The sequence below is a fragment of the Candidozyma haemuli genome (genome assembly GCF_002926055.2).
Source record: "Candidozyma haemuli strain B11899 chromosome Unknown B_2014730914, whole genome shotgun sequence".
Lineage (NCBI taxonomy): Eukaryota > Fungi > Ascomycota > Pichiomycetes > Serinales > Metschnikowiaceae > Candidozyma > Candidozyma haemuli.
The window spans coordinates 1,677,678-1,696,726 of NW_020289902.1; the positions used below are offsets into that span (position 1 = coordinate 1,677,678).

General features: G+C 46.1%; 9 protein-coding genes across 9 annotated transcripts; 6 read left to right on the top strand and 3 right to left on the bottom strand. All coding sequences in view use genetic code 12, as the record gives it.

Annotated features, from left to right (window-relative positions):
* Window positions 1–340: 340 nt before the first annotated feature.
* Window positions 341–979, top strand: CXQ85_001530 (uncharacterized protein; the record flags this gene model as incomplete). Its single annotated transcript, XM_025485238.1, has 1 exon — window positions 341–979. One exon carries the CDS (start codon window positions 341–343, stop codon window positions 977–979), a length of 639 nt encoding a protein of 212 aa, XP_025340169.1.
* An 89-nt stretch (window positions 980–1,068) lies between these two features.
* RPC40 (DNA-directed RNA polymerase core subunit) lies at window positions 1,069–2,073 on the bottom strand (the record flags this gene model as incomplete). Its single annotated transcript, XM_025485239.1, has 1 exon — window positions 1,069–2,073. The coding sequence occupies one exon, from the start codon at window positions 2,071–2,073 to the stop codon at window positions 1,069–1,071; it is 1,005 nt and encodes a 334-aa protein (XP_025340170.1).
* A 668-nt stretch (window positions 2,074–2,741) lies between these two features.
* On the bottom strand, window positions 2,742–7,232 carry CXQ85_001532 (uncharacterized protein; the record flags this gene model as incomplete). Its single annotated transcript, XM_025485240.1, has 2 exons — window positions 2,742–3,423; window positions 3,694–7,232. The coding sequence occupies 2 exons, from the start codon at window positions 7,230–7,232 to the stop codon at window positions 2,742–2,744; spliced, it is 4,221 nt and encodes a 1,406-aa protein (XP_025340171.1).
* A 1,213-nt stretch (window positions 7,233–8,445) lies between these two features.
* ERG7 (lanosterol synthase) lies at window positions 8,446–10,659 on the top strand (the record flags this gene model as incomplete). The annotated part of the gene is made up of 1 exon (XM_025485241.1): window positions 8,446–10,659. One exon carries the CDS (start codon window positions 8,446–8,448, stop codon window positions 10,657–10,659), a length of 2,214 nt encoding a protein of 737 aa, XP_025340172.1.
* Window positions 10,660–11,166: 507 nt separating this feature from the next.
* On the top strand, window positions 11,167–12,051 carry CXQ85_001534 (uncharacterized protein; the record flags this gene model as incomplete). The annotated part of the gene is made up of 1 exon (XM_025485242.1): window positions 11,167–12,051. One exon carries the CDS (start codon window positions 11,167–11,169, stop codon window positions 12,049–12,051), a length of 885 nt encoding a protein of 294 aa, XP_025340173.1.
* A 990-nt stretch (window positions 12,052–13,041) lies between these two features.
* CXQ85_001535 (uncharacterized protein) lies at window positions 13,042–13,797 on the top strand (the record flags this gene model as incomplete). The annotated part of the gene is made up of 2 exons (XM_025485243.1): window positions 13,042–13,587; window positions 13,732–13,797. The coding sequence occupies 2 exons, from the start codon at window positions 13,042–13,044 to the stop codon at window positions 13,795–13,797; spliced, it is 612 nt and encodes a 203-aa protein (XP_025340174.1).
* A 418-nt stretch (window positions 13,798–14,215) lies between these two features.
* On the top strand, window positions 14,216–15,070 carry MRPL10 (mitochondrial 54S ribosomal protein uL15m; the record flags this gene model as incomplete). Its single annotated transcript, XM_025485244.1, has 1 exon — window positions 14,216–15,070. One exon carries the CDS (start codon window positions 14,216–14,218, stop codon window positions 15,068–15,070), a length of 855 nt encoding a protein of 284 aa, XP_025340175.1.
* Window positions 15,071–15,115: 45 nt separating this feature from the next.
* On the bottom strand, window positions 15,116–15,904 carry CXQ85_001537 (uncharacterized protein; the record flags this gene model as incomplete). Its single annotated transcript, XM_025485245.1, has 1 exon — window positions 15,116–15,904. One exon carries the CDS (start codon window positions 15,902–15,904, stop codon window positions 15,116–15,118), a length of 789 nt encoding a protein of 262 aa, XP_025340176.1.
* A 1,735-nt stretch (window positions 15,905–17,639) lies between these two features.
* CKA2 (casein kinase 2 catalytic subunit) lies at window positions 17,640–18,635 on the top strand (the record flags this gene model as incomplete). The annotated part of the gene is made up of 1 exon (XM_025485246.1): window positions 17,640–18,635. One exon carries the CDS (start codon window positions 17,640–17,642, stop codon window positions 18,633–18,635), a length of 996 nt encoding a protein of 331 aa, XP_025340177.1.
* Window positions 18,636–19,049: the final 414 nt, after the last annotated feature.

Here is a 19,049-nt window from a genome sequence, read left to right on the forward strand (position 1 = left end):
TACAACTACTTCCCTCCACCTTCCTCACATTTTCCCAATCCACGCTCTTTTCCCTTGAATTCACGATTTTTCACTTCTAGCTTCTCACAGCCCACAGCACTCCACCTTTAACCCTCCACCAACAGCACCACTTTTCCAAAAAGACCCCCAAAGCCGACCAGAATCCAATCCACTCCCAAATACCAAACCCAACCACTCATCTATAATCTTTAAATTACCTTTCTTACAATAAAAAACTCTGTGTCTGGCCAGATCCGGGTCTCGCACGACCGTCTGGATACTCAGTTTTTCTGACACGTCCTTAGTGAAAACCACCAACACGACATCCTCCTTTCCCCCAATGTTGGCCCGCATCGTTGCCCTTGTGGCACTTATCCAGGTCATTGCAGCTTCCGCATTGACGTTCAACTTGCCTGCCAAGGAGAAGGCCTGTTTTTACATTTTCACCCAGAAACCACGTACCCAGGTGAGCTACTACTTTGCAGTTCAGTCTGGCGGTGATTTCGACGTGGACTACGAAATCAAGAGTCCTAGCCGTAGAACCATCTATGGCGACACCAAGCTGAGACAGGGATCTTTCGTGTTTGAGGCTGATGTTGTGGGCGAGTACGAGTTTTGTTTCTCCAATGAAATGTCTACATTTGCTGAAAAGGTGGTGGACTTTGAGATCAAGCATGAGGGCGATGCTCTGAGCCAGTTCCGTGCTTCGATGCCAGCTCCAAGCAACCAGAAGCCACAACAACACGTGGAAGGCATGAAGAGAACCGCCGACGAGATCGACAGACAGTTGGACGAGCTCAAGTACGCTTTGCTGTACTACAAGACGAGGAACAACAGAAACCAGGCCACTGTGCGTTCTACTGAGTCGAGAATATACTACTTCTCCATTCTTGAGGTGCTCCTTATGGTCGGAATGGCTGTTTTGCAGATCTCCATCGTCCAGTACTTCTTCAGAGGCTCCAGAAAGCAGCTCGTGTAAAACTACCACGCACACCTCCCAAAAAAATCTAATACATATCATTTTTGCTGAAATTCTTTTCTATTATACATGTAAATGACCCATTCCCTTTACTGGCCGATAGGACAGTTTCTCAAGTAGTCCACCTTGTTCTTCAACACACGAACAGACTTGAGGAAGACTTCTGTGGGTGCCATGGCACCGGTAGACTCCACGTTAAAGATAAAGTGGTCCCTCTTTCTGCCCAACTTTACCTTAGATGCTAGATCGTCGTGTCTCAAGACTTCTCTCGACACAGTATCTTTCCTGGCGTCCTCGACGAAGGCCTTGCCCAGATCATCGATGCCAATAACTCCCGATGGGAAGCATTGCTGGAACTTTTCAGCCAATGGGCCCTTGATTGGCTCCTTGATGTCGATGGTAGGCATCAAACGGTATGAAGCGGTCGACACGGGCGAGAACTTGGCGTGGTCACTGCCAACTCCCAAAATGCAATGCACTCTCAATGAGATCTCCTGGCCTGGTCTCAACTTGGCAAGCAAAATATCAGGATCACAGGGCTGGACTGGCTTGTCTTTGAAAATCTCAGTCTGACGGCCTTGTGGCTCGAATTTGAGGTCCTTGGCGTACACATTCAGGTTTCTATAGAGAACATTAGGGTCCGTGGCATCGGCAGGAGCATTAGGGTTGCGTGTACAGCTGATGTCCAAAGACATGACGATGGTGTTTGTGTCGTTGAAACGCTCCTTCTCGTCCACGGAAGGATCGAGCCAGACCAACACATCTGGGTCCACATCCAATGGGATAAGACCGATTCTGTGTGCGAGCACCTCATCTTGAATGACAGAAGTGTTGTTGAAGACATAAACGGTTTCAGCAGCCACAGAAGGCACTTCAGCGATCATGATTCTTCTAAATGCATTGGCGACAGAGGTGTCGATGTTGACCAAGTCGAAGTTGGCGGTTCTTCCGGCAATGTGGGAGATGTTGATATCGAACTTGGACTTGAACTTTTCCATGTCCCAAGCATGGTCCTCATTGGCCAGGTGACCAGGAAAGTCCGTGGAGGTAGTGTTGGTGACACGGTTGTACTCAATACCCACGATGTTCGACATTGGAAAGGGTTGTTGAGCTGCTTTGGTGTTGGAGTAAGATGAGATGGGTATTTTTTTCGTTAACTATGCTCATCTCTGTCATGGTGCACGGGTGTAAGGCCGTATCTACCAGGACAACCAAAGGACCCCACGAAGATGACGAGTGAAAAATGATGGGCAAAAAATTCGTTGGCCATAAAAACTGCTTGGTTTATGTTCTGGATGGTACCGAGTAGCCTTCGTTGGCGCTGGAGGGGTCGTGTAGCGGTTCTTGGTGCTCTAGCTCACTTTCCATCAAATGGCTGCAAACCAGTAAGCAAAGCGATATAAAGGTAACTTGAGGTCGTCTTTGGAGGCCGCTGGTCGCTTAAGTACTTCTTGAGGAGCTGATTTAGATAGAGTTTGCCTTCTTTGACGTCATAAGCACAGTATAATTTGTCACAGTATAATTTGTCCAAGAAGCCAAAAAGCCAAAGTACCATAAAACAAGCCCAGAAACAGCTCGTAGTCACTCCTGATTACCCGTTTCAATCTTCTCAGGCCCACTTCAAGCCAGTATCTCTGTCTCCACATCCAGTGTGGTTATGCATTGGCCACTTGCATTCATGGCCCACTTCAAGCCCTTCGTTCATCCCGTACCTTCTCTCCTTACATCCATAACCTCCCAGATTCCATCTCCTTCATTACCATTATGCTAGAAGCTGCGAGAGCAGCACAGGCGGACGACGTTCTTGCTGAGACCCTTGCTGAGACCCTTGTTGAGTCTCCTCGCCTTGTCCACCCATTGGATGCATTTCCCAGAGCAGCAGGTTCTGCCCCATTTCAACGTACAGCAACGTTTCAACCATGCCATCGAAAATATCAAGCGCTATCAACGAAACATTACCGTTATACCCGTCAGCTTCGATTTCCAGGCGACACGACGTATCTTCCTCGTTGATTTCCAACGGCGTCGTTTTCAAAACCTCCGAATCGTCCGTGCAGCACATTAGATTATGGTAAACAATCTGAATAAACGCTATAAGCAAGTCAAGACACACCAACGCTAGACGCAGCTTGGGCAACTGCTCTCCTATGAACTGCACGGTCATACCGCCGTATAGGTACCCGTCATCGGTTACAGGTTCCGTATAAACGCCAAAAAGGAGATGTTTAAGGAAACATATCGTGTTGATGGATATTATGCTGGTTAAAATGAACTTTTTCATGCGTTTCTTGGTCGTATCACTCACAGTGATTGCAGGAGACGGTGTGGGATACGGATTGGATATACAGTAATGGATGAATGCACGAAGGGCAGCAAAGAACATCAGGATGTCCCGTAGGTAGATGAGTCCAATGATCACATAGCCCGTGCCATCCACTAGCTGTCTTAGGTTTGTAAGGAAATGCTTTTTTCGTCTATATAGAACAGAGGCGTTATTGATTATGGTTTCCTCCACTGTCGGGTACCGCTGGGCCGAGAAGTCCATGATGAATGTGATGATATGTAATGGAACAGCGGGAACACGGAATTTTCTTGCTTTCAAGGAATGTAGTTGGATGCTGGGGTAAAGAAAAGTGTTGATACTTAGAAGAAAACCTCAGTCCATCTTTTCGCACTGCACCATGTGTGGGATGTGGTGCACTTTTGATACTTACTTTTTGGACTTGACGTTTTTCACGAGATCGCCTCCAAGAAGCTTGATCTGGTCGAGAACGTCCTGCTTGTTGAGGGTGACTTCGTCTTTTTCGTCCGAGGGCTTGACGTCCATGGCCAAACTGACTCTGAACTTCTTGTTGCCAGTGTTGGGGAGGAACACTCCACAGACAATGTTCTCACCGTCGTAGAGACCCAGGCACTTTCTTCTGGAGAAGAGGATCACGTTGCCGAAGGCCTTGTTGAGTTCTTCCACGAAAGCGGCCGTGAGGTCGTAACGGGAAGTGATATCGTCAGGGAATGAAGTGTAGTTACCACTCAAGTTCTTGTAACCGCCCAGCTTGAGCACACCAGAGGACTTGCCGAGGTCAGACTTGCGCAATTGAATATGGAAATCGAAATCGTTCAATGCGGGCGTGAAGACGAGCTTGAGCGTTTGGTCGTCGACGCCTTGTTGTTTGACCATCAGCATGGCTGCTCTGGAAAGAGCTGTAAGTCTGCTTGCAATGGGCAAGGTGACATCGCTGGACCACAAAATACCAGAAGGATCGTCTCTTGTGCCGACAAAGAATTGCGTCTTCATAGCGGAAGGATCGGTCTTTCTGATTTTGTCAAAGTTGGATTGAATCATCTGGTGGGCTCTGATTGTAAGTTTATCACTAAGCTTGTTATCGAGCTCGTCAGCAGCAGCATCAGCACGCTTAACGAGATCCAAAATGAGTCCATCGTCCTTCCAGTTCCAGCTAGACATGAAGTCAAGAACTTGCAAAAATCCCTTTTCAACAGAGTTTGGAACAGTATACGGAGCAGGATCAACGAATGGCTTCAACGCAATCAACTCCACGAGCTCGTCGTTCAAATGGCTTAGAAGCACTTGTGCATCGAGCCATTGCTTGAATAAACGCACTGTAGGCGAGTAGTATGGGAAATGCGTGGATAATATGCTGATAGTACGAGAATGCTTCACAGAACCCAAATACTTCTGGTTGAACTTGAGGTACACGTTCTGGACCATGGCCTTCTGGTTACCAGCGTTAGTAACTGCACGCAAGTAGAGAATCTCGTCACGTTCACTCAAGACCCTGAATCTAAAACCGTAACCGCCTGGCGTAAGAACGTTCATTAAGGTAATGTCTTCCATGTAAGGAATGGAATTGTCTTTCGTGAGGAAACACTTGTACGTTGACTCCTTGTTCAAGGTTTCGCTGACCTTCAAAAGGAAAGCAGTCTTTGTCTTTTCCAATGCCTTGATTTCGTCTGGCCATCTAGACGAACTCTCAAACTGCAACACGACATCGTTCCAGAAGTCAGGGTTTGAAACAGCAAACGGAACTGGTTGCAAAATAGAAGTGTTTCTCAACGAAGGGGAAGCAGGCAAGATGGATTTAACACTCAACGGGAGCTCCAAGTTGTACATGATCTTGCACAATTCCTCAAACGACTCCTTCAAAAGCGTGAAATTAGTGGTACCTGTAACGCCCTGACCAGCTGCCGAAGCAGCCAGAGGAATCGGAAGCTTAGCGTTGAAATGGCTAATGGTAGATTTAAGATGCTGTGATATCGTAGGATGGAGATGCAAACCAAGAACATAGTGAACAATGGCGCTGGTAACAGGCTCGTTGTTTTCAATCGACCAGACGACACAGTGCTGGATAGTACCGTCCTTGAATCTTCGAAGCGATGCCTTGGAACCCCAGAAGGAGCGGAAACGAGCAGCGGCCTCCTCGTCAGTATCATTAGGACCCTTGGTGACGATCTTATCACACTCGTCAGGGTTTAATTCTATGCCAATTGTATATGAGTTGCTATGCTGAGAAGATGGCTTTCTCTTGAGAAGGGGGAAAATGTCGTTGACCTTATCGTTGATGATCTCAATACTGGTCACTCTTTCGCCCAAAGCATTCTTCAAGATCATGAAAAGTTTGTGCTTGATGTAGTTATCGAAGGTAATGAATGTGATCTTCTCCAATGCACCGAACGCGTCGTGGAGCTCCTCTGGAACAGCAAGCTTGAACACCAAATCGTACTTCAACATATCAGAAGCTGCTTTACGCAAGAAGATGGCATCAAATCTATCATAAACCACATCGTTCAACAACTCAAAAGTGTTGATGGCCAGTTGACGCAAAGCCTGGTACGACGATTTGCTCATTTTCCATAATACGTTAAGCTTGACATTCTTATCAAAGATAGTAGGGGTATTAAAACCTGCTTCAGGAACATACTTCGAAGCAGTAGACTGGTCCAAGTCGCTGGAGAAGGATAAATAGCCAGTTGTGAGGTCCATGGTGGCCAAGTACTTGATGGCACCCTTGAACAACTGGTAGGAGGAGAAACCATGGAGAAGAATTTTGTTACCGCTGTTACCTCCACCGTTAAGAAGTGCAGAGAGCAAAATGGCAAACTCGAAGTGGCCAAACCCACCTTTATTAAGAGCAGAGCCAAATCCTCTTTGTTGTAGCCACAATCTTCCCAAAGTGCAAGCATCCTTAAAGGCATCGGCAGACTTCTTGTTTCTGTACAAGTACTTCAAGTAGTAGTCTTGTGTTGTCATGGAAACCACAGATGAGTTGTAGTATGGCGTAGGCGGAAGGTCTTCAGTATCGCTCTGCACTCTAATACAGTTCTTATCTGGCAAAAGCTTCTTGGTGTCAAAGACGCCGAATGGGAAAGACACAATCAAGTTGATGGTGAACTTGGTCTTGTGGAAAGACAAATCGTCCTCGTTATCGGTTTTGATGGACTCCAACTTGAGCACTGGACAAAGCACATCGTCGTTAAGGAAGAAGTAAGACATCTTCACCGGCAAGTGCTCCTTCTTTGTAAGTGCGAGAAGGTGCTCAGCCAAGTAGGCCATATAGAAACTTCTCTTATACAAAGCACGGTAGTTCAAGTAATCCTTAGGCGAGAAGAGCAGTTTAGGCATCACAAGCGATATGTCGATACCCAGGCCGTGCTGCTGAGCAATACCTGTTTTCAAGCCAAAAGACCCAACCAAAGCAACATTCTCAGGTGGCAAATACCCAAACTTATAGTTGACCTTGGTAGGTTTGGGATCAGGGAATGGGATAACCAACTTCTTGGTGTTGATCTTCTTCTCTGCCTCTTCAAGCGTAAGCTGTTCGGTAGCTGGGATCTGAGAAATACAGTGATGAAGTCTGTGAAGAGCCTTTTCGATCTTAGCCACATGGGAATCCTTAATCTTGACCTCGTTCACAAGCTCATCTATCTGAAGCTTAAAGATATTGGATTTGAAGAGCTCGGCAGTCTCACGAGCCGCCTGGACGTCTTGGGCAGTTACCTGAGACTTTTGTTTCTTCTTAGGAGGTCCGTTATTCTTTTGTTCCTCTTGCTCCTCCTCTTCTTCTTCGTCTTCCTCAGACTCGTTGGATTCATCCTCAGACTCAACGTCAGCGACAGATTCCTCATCAGAGGAAGGAAGAGCTGCAGCCAAAGAACCGTTGGGCTTTGAAGAGACTTCTAGATCAGCTTCCGTCTTCAGCTTTGCAGCGTTAGACTTCTCGAGCTTCCGTTTGGCCATGTTTGTGGAAGTTGATGGAGTAGTGGTGATTTTCAGTGATGAGGCTAGAAAAAATGGTGGGAAAGTCACGTGTAAAGTCACGTGTAAACTGTTCCAGTCCATAAAGACCTCCCCCAAACTCATGATTCTAGGGGTGGGCGCACGTCAGGGCCTATGTTATTTGCCTAATGAGCCTTCAAGAAGTTATTTTAGTTCAAAAAGTAGTCTGTTTTTGAGTCTGGTGGGTGGATATGAATGGCTGCAAATATCTCGCTCGCAATGGAAGCTGAAGAAATGGAAGAGGGACTCCCATATGATTGAAATGTCGAAAAGAAATTGAAAAAAAGAAAGTGATAATTAATCTCTAGTCGGTGTTTTCTACAACGTCAAGAATTTCATCTTCTCTAACTTGTGGTCTGGCAGTGTTGTATGTGATGCATCTGAAGTAATCAGTGTAATGCCATAGGCCCTGTAGAAGCACCAGCGCTAGTAGATGGCCATGGAACGGTAGTCAGTTCAATACTCTATATATCCATTACTTTCCCTCAGGATATGATTATAAGTCTATTTTTCGGCCTACTTTCATCTTTCCATGAAATGGTACTTGGTGCATCTAACTACATGGTCGTGAGACATGAGAGAACAACCAGTACTAGATACATAGTGATAAATAGAAGAGCTTGTCTGACATTTAATTTCTTCGTTTCGCCTTTTCAATGAATCATCTGAAACATTTCCAATAGACATCATTGTCATATCTAGAAGCATTAAGTAGCCTGTAGTCAGTCGTCTGGTATAGGTACCTATCCAACCAGTAAACATGAGACATCCCCAACACCAGCCATATCCATCCAACCCACCCATTTCCTTCCAAAACAAACCAACAAAACCAATCCAACTGAAACCAACCAACTCAAATTCACATTACTCGTTACCTTTTACTTTTCTTCCCTTCCTCTTCCCACTTCCTTCCTCCTTCCCCATACGAGAAATGGCTGCGAAAAGCGACAACCACCACCAACAATCCACAACAAAAGTCCCTAAAAAGAAGAAAAAAGACATTCCCTACTTTAATCAGCCTCCAATAAACCCACCAATTTCCCCCATTTACCTCCTTCTCCAAGATTCTGGACCAGTGTTGGAAGTGCCTCCCCGGCCTCTGGCCTACATATGGTCCGCTCTCGTATACGCCTATTTTCCATTTTCCACTCCACATTCTTTTCCCCAAACCACCATGACAAAGTACTATTCCGAGACATTGGGCCTTGAAAAGACCAATCCAGCGTTATGGAGGCTCCGCACAGACGAGCTAGGCAGAGAAACATGGCATTACCTTCTGCCCAAGGAAGCTGAAGCTGAACCTCAGCTGAGAACCACCAAGTACCTTTTGGATATGGACGACTTCCCGGCGCCAAACGCTGAAGAGGAACTTACCCATCCATTTGATGCTGCTGCTAAGGGCCTGGAGTTTCTTGCCCAGATCCAGGAAGATTGTGGTACGTTCGCTTGCCAGTATAAGGGCCCAATGTTCATGACTATAGGGTATGTGGCAGCGTCGTACTTTACCAAGACGCCAATTGGCGATGCCCAGAGAAAGGAGATGATTAGGTATATTGTGAATACGGCACACCCTGTTGATGGCGGCTGGGGCTTGCATAGCGTGGATAAGTCTACGTGTTTCGGTACGTCTATCAACTACGTGTGTTTGAGGCTTTTGGGACTTTCTAAAGACCACCCGGTTTGTGTCAAGGCACGTAAGACGCTTCACAGCTTGGGTGGTGCTTTGGGAAACCCGCATTGGGGTAAAGCGTGGCTTTCCATTCTTAGCTTGTACGAATGGGAAGGCGTGAACCCAGCTCCTCCTGAATTGTGGTCTTTGCCATACTGGATGCCTATCCATCCTGGCCGTTGGTGGGTCCACACTCGTGCTATTTACTTGCCATTGGCTTATTTGAGTGCCAACCGTAACAAATGTGCTCTTGATCCGTTGCTTGAGGAGATCAGGGAGGAGATCTACTTGCCTAGGCAGTTGCCATACTCTAAGATCGACTTTTCCAAGCACAGAAATACTGTTTGCGGTGTGGACTTGTATTATCCACATACGAAGGTTTTGGATACGTTGAATTGGGTGGTGGTTAACTATGAGAAGTACGTGAGACCCAACTGGCTTCTTCGTAAAAGCAGCAAGAGAGTCTATGAACTCATCCAAAAGGAGTGTAAAAACACCGACTACTTGTGCATTGCGCCAGTCAGTTTCTGCTTCAACATGATTATCACATACCTTGAAGAAGGCCGTGATTCATACGCATTTCAACGTTTCTTGGACAGAAAAGATGACGTGCTTTTCCATGGTCCTCAGGGTATGACTGTTATGGGTACCAATGGTGTTCAAACATGGGATGTGGCTTTCATGTGTCAGTACCTTATCATGGCAGGAATGTCTAGGTACCCAAAGTACCACGATATGATTCTCAAGGGCTACTGGTTCTTGCGCCGGTCGCAGTTTACGGAAGAATGTGAAGAAGGCAGTTTCAGAGACAAGAGAAAGGGTGCCTGGCCTTTCAGTACCAAGACTCAGGGTTACACTGTGAGTGATTGTACTGCTGAAGCAGTCAAGGCCATTATTATGGTGGAAAACGATGATTTCTTGGGCAACAAGATTCCAGAAGAAAAGAAAATCGAGAGACAAAACCTTGAAGATGCAGTGGATAGAATTCTTTTCATCCAGAACACTGGCAGTTTCGAGTTTGGTTCTTTCTCATCCTACGAACATATCAGAGCCACCCCAAAGCTTGAACTCATCAGTCCTGCTGAAGTATTCAACAACATCATGGTCGAGTATCCCTACGTGGAATGCACAGACTCGTCTGTTTTGGGACTCACCTACTTCAACAAGTACTACCCAGACTACAAACCAGTACAGATCAACTTTGCAATTGACAATGCCATCCAGTACATCATCAAGACCCAAGATCCATACGACGGCTCGTGGTACGGCCTGTGGGGTGTTTGTTTCACTTATGCTACTATGTTTGCCATTGAAGCATTGGAAACCGTTGGCCATTCTTATGATAACTCAAAGACCGTGCAAAAAGGTTTGGATTTCCTTATCAGAAAACAAGAAGATGACGGTGGCTGGAGTGAATCTATGAAAGCCAGTGAAACACATACTTACGTTCCAACCGGTAAGTCTTTGGTTGTTCAAACTGCCTGGGCTGTTATTGCATTGATTCTTGGTGACTACCCAGACAGAAAGCCTATTGATAAGGCTATTAAGCTTCTTATGGAAAGACAGTCTTTGGCTGGTGAATGGAAGTTTGAAGATGTTGAAGGTGTGTTCAACCACAGTTGTGCTATTGAATATCCTACTTATAAGTTTTTGTTCCCTATTAAGGCATTGGGATTGTATGCTAATAAGTATGGCTACGATAGTATACCAGGCTTGTGAGGATCCGAGCCGGGCCGACGCTTGATGGGAGAGATAAAGAGCCACTAAGCAATCAGGGCGTGCTTATGCAGTAGGCGCAGCAGGCGCTTACTGGCTGGCCATACATTCGGCATTTGAATTTTGCAGCCATTGGCTAGAAACGCTAGTTGGCCGCAGCAACCTTGCATAATTATATGCGGTACGGCATAGTACACGGCATTTGACCTTACGTTCACCGGTGCCCTTCTCCTCCCAAAGCCAAGGCTCCTCCTCTGTTACTGATCAAATACCTATCTGGATATATCAAAATGACTTTATGACTGTTTCCTGGCCTTCTTTACTTCTGTTGTCCATTCTACCAGGCCCCCCTTTGTGATCTCGGATCGCTCACGCGATTTCGGATCCATACATCCCGACTGTCGGGTATGCATGAAGTTTCACCTATTCTATGCACCTGCCAAGGGAACCCACTAAACTATAAATACTGGTGAATTTCCCCCCTACCAGAATCCCCATATTATCGTCACCATGAGCTACCAGCCTTTGCACAACGAAAAAGACACTACCTCGTCTTCCGAGGCCACCCCTCCATACCTGTCGACTTCTTCTTTCGAAGAGTCCTCCCATCCTTTCTATGAACCTGCCACTCAGCAGCGTTCTAAGGGCTGTAAGGCTAAGGTCTTTGCAGCCACTGCTGTAGGAGCTCTTGGTTTGTTTGGTGTCTTCTCCATGGGCAGAATGTACGAGAACTACTCGTTCCACAATGCCATGGTTGCCATTAACGAGAACCAGGCTTTGCAGGCTTCCCACCACGGTGGATTCCACCCAATGGGTGCTGGTGAGCGTCCTCATGGTAAGCACTATGGTGACCACCCTCACGGTAAACACCACGACGACAAGTGGTGGATGAAGTTCCATGAAGGTGAATCGCCAGAGGAGGCTGAGAAGAAACATAAAGAGTGGTTGGAGAAACACCCAGAGGAGGCCAAGGCTCACTCCAAGGGTAAACACCACGGTAAGGGTAAGCACCAGGGTGAAGAATGGTGGATGAAGTACCACAAGGGTGAATCTCCAGAGGAGGCCAGAAAGAAGCATGAGGAGTGGTTGGCCAAGCACCCTGAGGAGGCTAAGGCTCACGGTAAGGGTAAGGACAGCAAGTGGTGGATGAAGTTCCACAAGGGCGAGTCTCCAGAAGAAGCCGAGAAGAAGCACAACGAATGGTTGGCCAAGCACCCAGAGGAAGCCAATGCTGACGGTAAGGACAAGGACAGCAAGTGGTGGATGAAGTTCCACAAGGGCGAGTCTCCAGAGGAGGCTGAGAAGAAGCACAACGAATGGTTGGCTAAGCACCCAGAGGAGGCTAACAAGAAGGAGGAGCAGGCTGGTGAAGAAGCTGCCAAGCAGTTGATTTAAGTATGCTTTCTTTGTATTGCGTCTTTTTATGTTATGATTAGATTGATTTTTCTGTGAATTTGGTGTTTTTGTAGGTTTTAACGTAGCTAGGTGTCTTTATAGTATCTGCGTTTGCTTTCTCTTGAAGGCCAAGGCCTTCTCGGTGCTTACTTGGATGAAGCCTTATACTATAGCTCTTCAGGATATGTTTAGTCTTATCCAAATATGCATTTTGACCTTTTGAATTAGAGATGTATGTCGATACTTATTATCACGCAAATGTCCAATCACTATATGAATTTCAATAACGGAACTACTATAAAGTCTTTGACCTTTTTTCACTGCCGTTTATTTTTACCACTTGTTCTCTGACTTATACTTTCCTGTTTCAGAGACTCTGTAAGTAAACAGGGTCCGTTTGATATAGACATCCACGTTCACTGACATGTTTAAGGTTCCAAAACCAACGCTTTGCTCTGAATCGAATATATGTCTCCAAAACCCTTTCCATTAACATCCTAACGTGTAGTTCAGTGTTTTTCCAAACCAAGATCTTCAATTAATAAAGTCATTGTTCCCAACAGTCTCCTGAGAGTATTCAGCCACCAATGATCGTCTTTCTTGCTCGTTATACTTTCCTTTTCCAGAACTCTCTCTTGGAAAAGCCATAAAAGCTGAACTTTACCCACCCTTAGCCTTTAAAACAAAAAAAATAAAGAAATGGGGTCTGAAAATTCAGAGGAGTCTCAGCCTCCACCTTCCTACGAACCAGTAACATCAAGAACGTCAGATTCCCTGGACACAATATTTGACCAAGAACCACTGGCTACACCAGACTGGGTGGAGTTCGAAATTGAAAACCCGACCCAACAGTCTGTCTCCGAAAATCCAAAGCCAGGCTGCCTGAACATATACTTCAACCTAATCTACATTGTGCTGTTCATTATAACAATTCTTTGCCAATCAATGCTTATATACCCCAGTACGTTCTTTTCCGTTCTGGCATATTCCATGCCTGGGTCTAATACATGGTTTGATTTTTCAACAAAGATTCTAGAAGCTTATGAGGACATTGCTCCAGGCTCTACAAAAGATATGCTCTCTCATATTCCAGCAAATTGGACACTGGGCGAAACCAAATACTATGCCAATTTTTGGGGCATCTGTAGACGTTCCACAGTTTTGCCTACCAAATGCTACTACACCACAGACGATAGTACTTTGGTTATCATGAGAGACATTGGCAAGATTATTGAAGAAACCCAGCAGATAGAGTCACCTAAAGCTTTTCTGACCATTTGGACAGAAAACTTCTGTTTTGCCCGTGATCAAGCAAACCTTAATCTCCAAGAAGATGGAAATTCGGATAAAAAATCCTACACCAAGCAAAGCGTCCAAACTCTTCGCCGTTACGAGGATGGAGACTCATTGCTGCAGGTGCTAAGAGTGTTGTTGATTATGGTACTTTTCGGCATCCTAGCGGTACGACTTCCTAATACAAATGAATTTGAAGACACCCCTTCGGATCCTTCACAGCCTTCGGATCCTGGTCGTCTAGTCCGCTTTCTTTTTTTTTGTTTCTTTTCGTTGATATTAGCAGTGGCTATGTTTTTCTTAACTGGATTAGAGACCAGGCAAATGAAGAGGTCAGGGACGTACTTAGGACCATTTCTGTTGATATTCGTCACTATAATACTGGAGTTCGCCATCATTGACAAGCAGGACTTCCTAGACCTCCAGCGTAGGCTACACAACCAGGAGTCTTAGAGTGTGCTTTTGGTTTGTTCGCCGCGTTCATGCCAGAAGGTGTGAGTTGATGTATTGTTCAAGATTGAATTTCCTTTTGCAAGTGGGGTATATTAAGGCAGTTCTTGCCAGTGGTAATGTCAGATATGGTAGGATTTTGCAGCCAATGGCAGGTAGATAAGCTAACGCCAGTTTTCGACTTTCGGTCTGTTTTCAAATTTCACCTCTCAGAGGCACCTCAAAGAACCACCTTGAATCCAATAAATTATATCATTTGGTTTCCAGCAACAAAAAAGCTGTACCAAGTAGTCCTTCCTTATACCCTTTCCTCTTCCCTGGTGCTCCCTCGCAGTTGCGCACCTTATGAGCCGCGCACTACCATCGAAATTTTTCTCATCAATATCAAATCCACATACATACAAATCTCTTGCAACCAAGAATGGGCTTCTTCTCTGCCGCCAAGGCAATGTTCACCACGCCAGTCGGCGTGCTTCTAAATCAGCAGCGTGGAATGGCCCGTTTGGGCAATCTAGCGCCAATGGAAGGTGCCGTCAAAGGTTATAAAAGAGTCGGTAGAGGTCAAGCTTCCGGTTTGGGTAAGACCTCTGGACGAGGCCAAAAGGGTCAGAAGGCCCGTGGAAAAGTGCCACGTTGGTTTGAAGGTGGTCAGACGCCATACTTTAAACGTTTCCCTGTGGTGGGTTTCAAGAGACCTCACAGAAGAGAGTACAACGGGTTGAACTTGGAGAAGGTGCAGCATTTCTGGGAAAAGGGTAGAATTCCTTTGAAGGAGGGCGAAACCTTGGACTATAAAGTCATGAGAGAGTGTGGTCTCGTCACTGGTACCATGAAGGATGGTGTTAAGCTTTTGGGTAACGGTAAGGAAACATACAATGTGCCTTTGAACATTGAGGCTACCAAGGCGTCTATTGGTGCCATCAACGCTGTTGAAAAGACAGGACACTCATACACATCTGTTTACCGTACCAACTTGGGTTTGCGTGCGTTCTTGGACCCAAACAAGTTCCTTTTGAAGAAGGGATATGTGCCTATGCAAGCTAGGCCAATGCATAAGAGAGACGTTGCATACTACTCTAACCCTGAGAAGCGTGGATACTTGTTGAACGATAGACTGATCTTCTTGGACCCTGTTGGAGCTATCCAGGCTAACATTGCTGGTAAGACCAAGAAGAGAGACAAGAAGAGCGCCTTGGAGGCTCAGTTGGAGAAGGCCTCCAACAAGTCGTATGGAGACTTTTCCCAGACTCGTGTTGTGGACGTTTCGAGTCTTTAATCGTGTAAATAGAAACGAGAGTCATGAAGATGGAATATTGAATATTTATGCTGGTTGGTCGACGTCAGCGTATGCTTGTAGGAGCCGTTCGACCACGTCCTGGACGTCACTAAGACGTACTTCCTGGCCCGAAGAGCCGTTGAACCCATAGTTAAACTTTCGTAGAGCGAACAAGGCCAGTTTACGCGTCATATGGTACAATTCCTTAATGGCTATTCTGTCTTTTGAGCTCAGCGACGGGTTGAGGCCTCGAAGACGAAGTCCAGAGAGCGTCATTTTGTTCACCGCATTGGATATCTGGTCGCCATTGAGCGGCGTGACTGAAAGCGGCGTAGAACTTGGGTTCTTAGGTGCAACATACTGGTTGCGCTTGGATGACTTGTTCTCCAACACACGGTCAAAAATCGTAGTATCTGAACGTGTAGGAAGAGCAGAATAGTACACGTTGTCGTCTGTACCTGCTTCAAAGTTCCTCGATGCCGTGGAAAGTCTGTCCAATGTGGTGAAATCAATGCAAAAACAGCGAACGCCGTTACCCTGAATAAAGAACACCACGTATGTTTGTGGGTCCTGAGATTTCGATAGTATGCCAATATAAGGTCTATCTAACGCTTCCCGAGCAAGTTTCTCCTTAAAGTACCCCGTAGTCGTCTCGTCACTGGAGTAAACTGGAAACGGGCCCTGTGAGATGAGGAACCATGGGATTCTCTCTGAGTTCACGTACGCCACATGAGAAAGAGACGTGTTTCTGAACGGTAGACGTGCCTCGTGTCGAACATCAATCCCTGACACGACCTGTTCGCCATGGCGTAGTTCTAGGATCGTAGAGCCCATTTGGTGATGGATGTATGGGAAGTGAAGGTGTGGATGATTGGGTGGATGCTGGCCAATGGGAAGGTGTATGGTTGTTCCTTGAGGTAAATGAGTGTATTTGGCCGGGTTTGGGTAATGGAGGTTGGGCAGTTGGTGTGGTTGTGGTTTACTTGACGGTAAGCGAATGTAGTATGGTAGTTGTTATATGTATATGGATTTCGCAGCCATAGTTAGTGCAGTGTGTGAATGGTGGATGAGTGGTGGGTGTATTCGAGAAGGACAAGGGAGGGATGAAAAATTTAGGGTTGTTTGAAGGGAACGTTTGGATCTAGGGTATTGGTCTTTTTGGTCTTTTTGGTTGAAAAGGTTGTTGGCTGGATGTGTATTTCTGTTGACGCTCCATGGTTGAAGGTTGTGGGTGTTCCAGTGAAGCACCACTGAACGAAGGTAAGAGCTCATGAACTCAAAGTTGAATAGAGAATTTAAAGATACTTCTGAATTCTCTTCTTTCATATTTTGGGTATTTTTTGGTGATATAGCACCTTGTGGAAGTAGTCTATGGCGTCTCAAACCTTCAACCAACGACTAGCCAAAAAAGACATAGACAAAAGGCACCAAATCAGTTCTGGCTATTTTTCCCCGTTTCTGGAGCTACCAAGCTTAACTTATCCAATCTTAGACTATCCTTCTCCGGATCTAAAGCTTCAATGAATTACATGAACCTTCATACCACCACAACCTTCCCACCTCTACGCATACAACAGCCAGAAGTACCTTAGAAACCATAATTCCTACGACCTACGTTCCCTTACCTACTCCTAAGCTCCCACCACTCCCACTTCCTTTCCCCCACCCCCACCTCAACACTTCTCGTGATGCAACTCACCGTCTCCAGACTGAACCTCTATCACCTGAGCCAGTCACACATCCACCCACCTTTACTCCCACCTTCCAACCCCGTCACACCTCCAAATACGTCTCCTTACCCAACTCTCTCCAATTCCCTTCCCTCTCTTTCCTCCCTTCCACTGCACAGCCACACCACTGCCCTGGCCACACTGAACCCTCTCTCGCCTGCTCCAGCCCCATCTCTAGCCACAAACCGTACCCCCACCAGCCTTCCACCAGCCACTCCTCTCCAACCCAGTCCTCTCTAACAACCTTTCTCTACTCACCTTCTATCCACCCAATTTCCATCCCATCCCACTTCTCTCTCCGCTTGCACCTGCTTTGCCAGTCGTGGCTTGTTGCGGCTGATGCGATTTGCAGCCATTAAAGTGTACACTTGATGCTACCATACTCTATAACCCATAATCCATAAACAATACTACCAAAAACCCAAAAGTCCAATCTCTAAAATCCAAATATTCCTTCCACAAAACCACTTTCCCACTGCCCCCCTGCTTCTCCTTTCTCCCAGCAGCAACTCAACCCAGCCAAGCTTGAAAAACCAGACAAAAAAGAATCTCACTAACCTCACACAAAAAGGAAAAAACCTTCTCTCGCCAGATCCACCTACCCAGCTCCATCCCTGGCCTTCCAAGTGCACCGCCACCACCGCCACGACCAACTTCCTCATTCTTTACCACCTCCATCTATCAAATTCAAATTCCCTTATTTTTTCCAGCACCTTTCCCACCTGATGCTGGTGGAGTGCTTCTGCTGGATAGGGCTCTCCCTGCAGGTGCAATCAGATGTGCGATGAAACCTTTTTAAACCTCATCAGGCCCTACCAAACCCTTTCTTACAACCCACCATGATGAACGTATCGCCCAAGGTGTACTCCGTGGCACGTGTGTATGCCGATGTCAATAAGCATAAGTCCAGAGACTACTGGGATTACGAAAGCCACACGATCGAGTGGGGGAACATCAAGAATTACGAAATAGTGTCCAAGATCGGAAGGGGCAAGTACTCGGAGGTGTTTGAGGGAGTCAATGTGATCAATGACGAGCCGTGTGTGATTAAAGTGTTGAAACCGGTGAAGATGAAGAAGATCTATAGGGAGGTGAAGATCTTGAAGAACCTCACTGGCGGGCCCAATGTGGTGGGGCTTTTAGATATCGTGAGGGACCAGAACCTGAAGATCCCGGCCTTGGTGTTTGAGCTGGTGAATAATGTGGATTTCAGGATCTTGTATAATAAGTTTACCATTGCCGATATTCAGTATTACTTTTCCCAGCTCCTTATTGCCTTGGACTACTCCCATTCCATGGGCATCATCCATAGGGATGTGAAACCGCAGAATATAATGATTGACCCACAGACAAAGACCTTGCGTCTTATTGACTGGGGTCTTGCTGAGTTTTATCACGCCGGTGTCGACTACAACGTCAGAGTGGCTTCCAGGTACCATAAAGGCCCTGAGTTGCTTATCAACTTGCAGCAATATGACTACTCCTTAGACCTTTGGTCTGTTGGTTGCATGCTTGCTGCCATCATTTTCAAGAAGGAGCCCTTCTTTAGAGGCGATTCCAACAACGATCAGTTGGTGCAAATCGCCAAGGTTTTGGGCACGAAACCTCTCATGGCATATGTGAACAAGTACGGCATCAAGTTGAGCGCTGAGTACGATGGCATTTTGGGTAACTACCCACGTAAGCCATGGTCTGCGTTTGTTAACAGAGATAACCAGCATTTGGTGCTGAACGAGGTGGTTGACTTAATTGACAAGTTGTTGACCTACGACCACCAGTTGCGCCCAACCGCCAAGGAAACCCTTGCTCATCCCTTTTTCTCCATCCAAGGGTAGATATCAAGTCCTTGATCATTTTTTTCCCCTTTTCAACATCATTAAGCATTTGTTGCCACGGCTATGAACACACTTTGGGTTACGATCATATAGAAAAGTTACGAGATGGTAATTGTCGCCACTATTGAAATCAAAGCCGATCTGTTAGCTGACGGTGCAACTTTTTTTATGAAACCGTGCACTGACACCGATTGATCAAAGATTGGGTATTTCGTTTTACCAGTCAATTGGTGTCTTGGGGCTGAGTTAAGCCCATCTATAAACAGAGGAGTATATGGAACGTGTGGCTGTATTTCCATGATCCATTTGATGAAAGTTAATATAAGATTTCACTCTTGTGTGGATGTAAATGGTAGAAGTCTTGAAGGTTTTGACAGATGTCCTTCTTTGTTGCTCTTGCGGTCAGCATAGCCC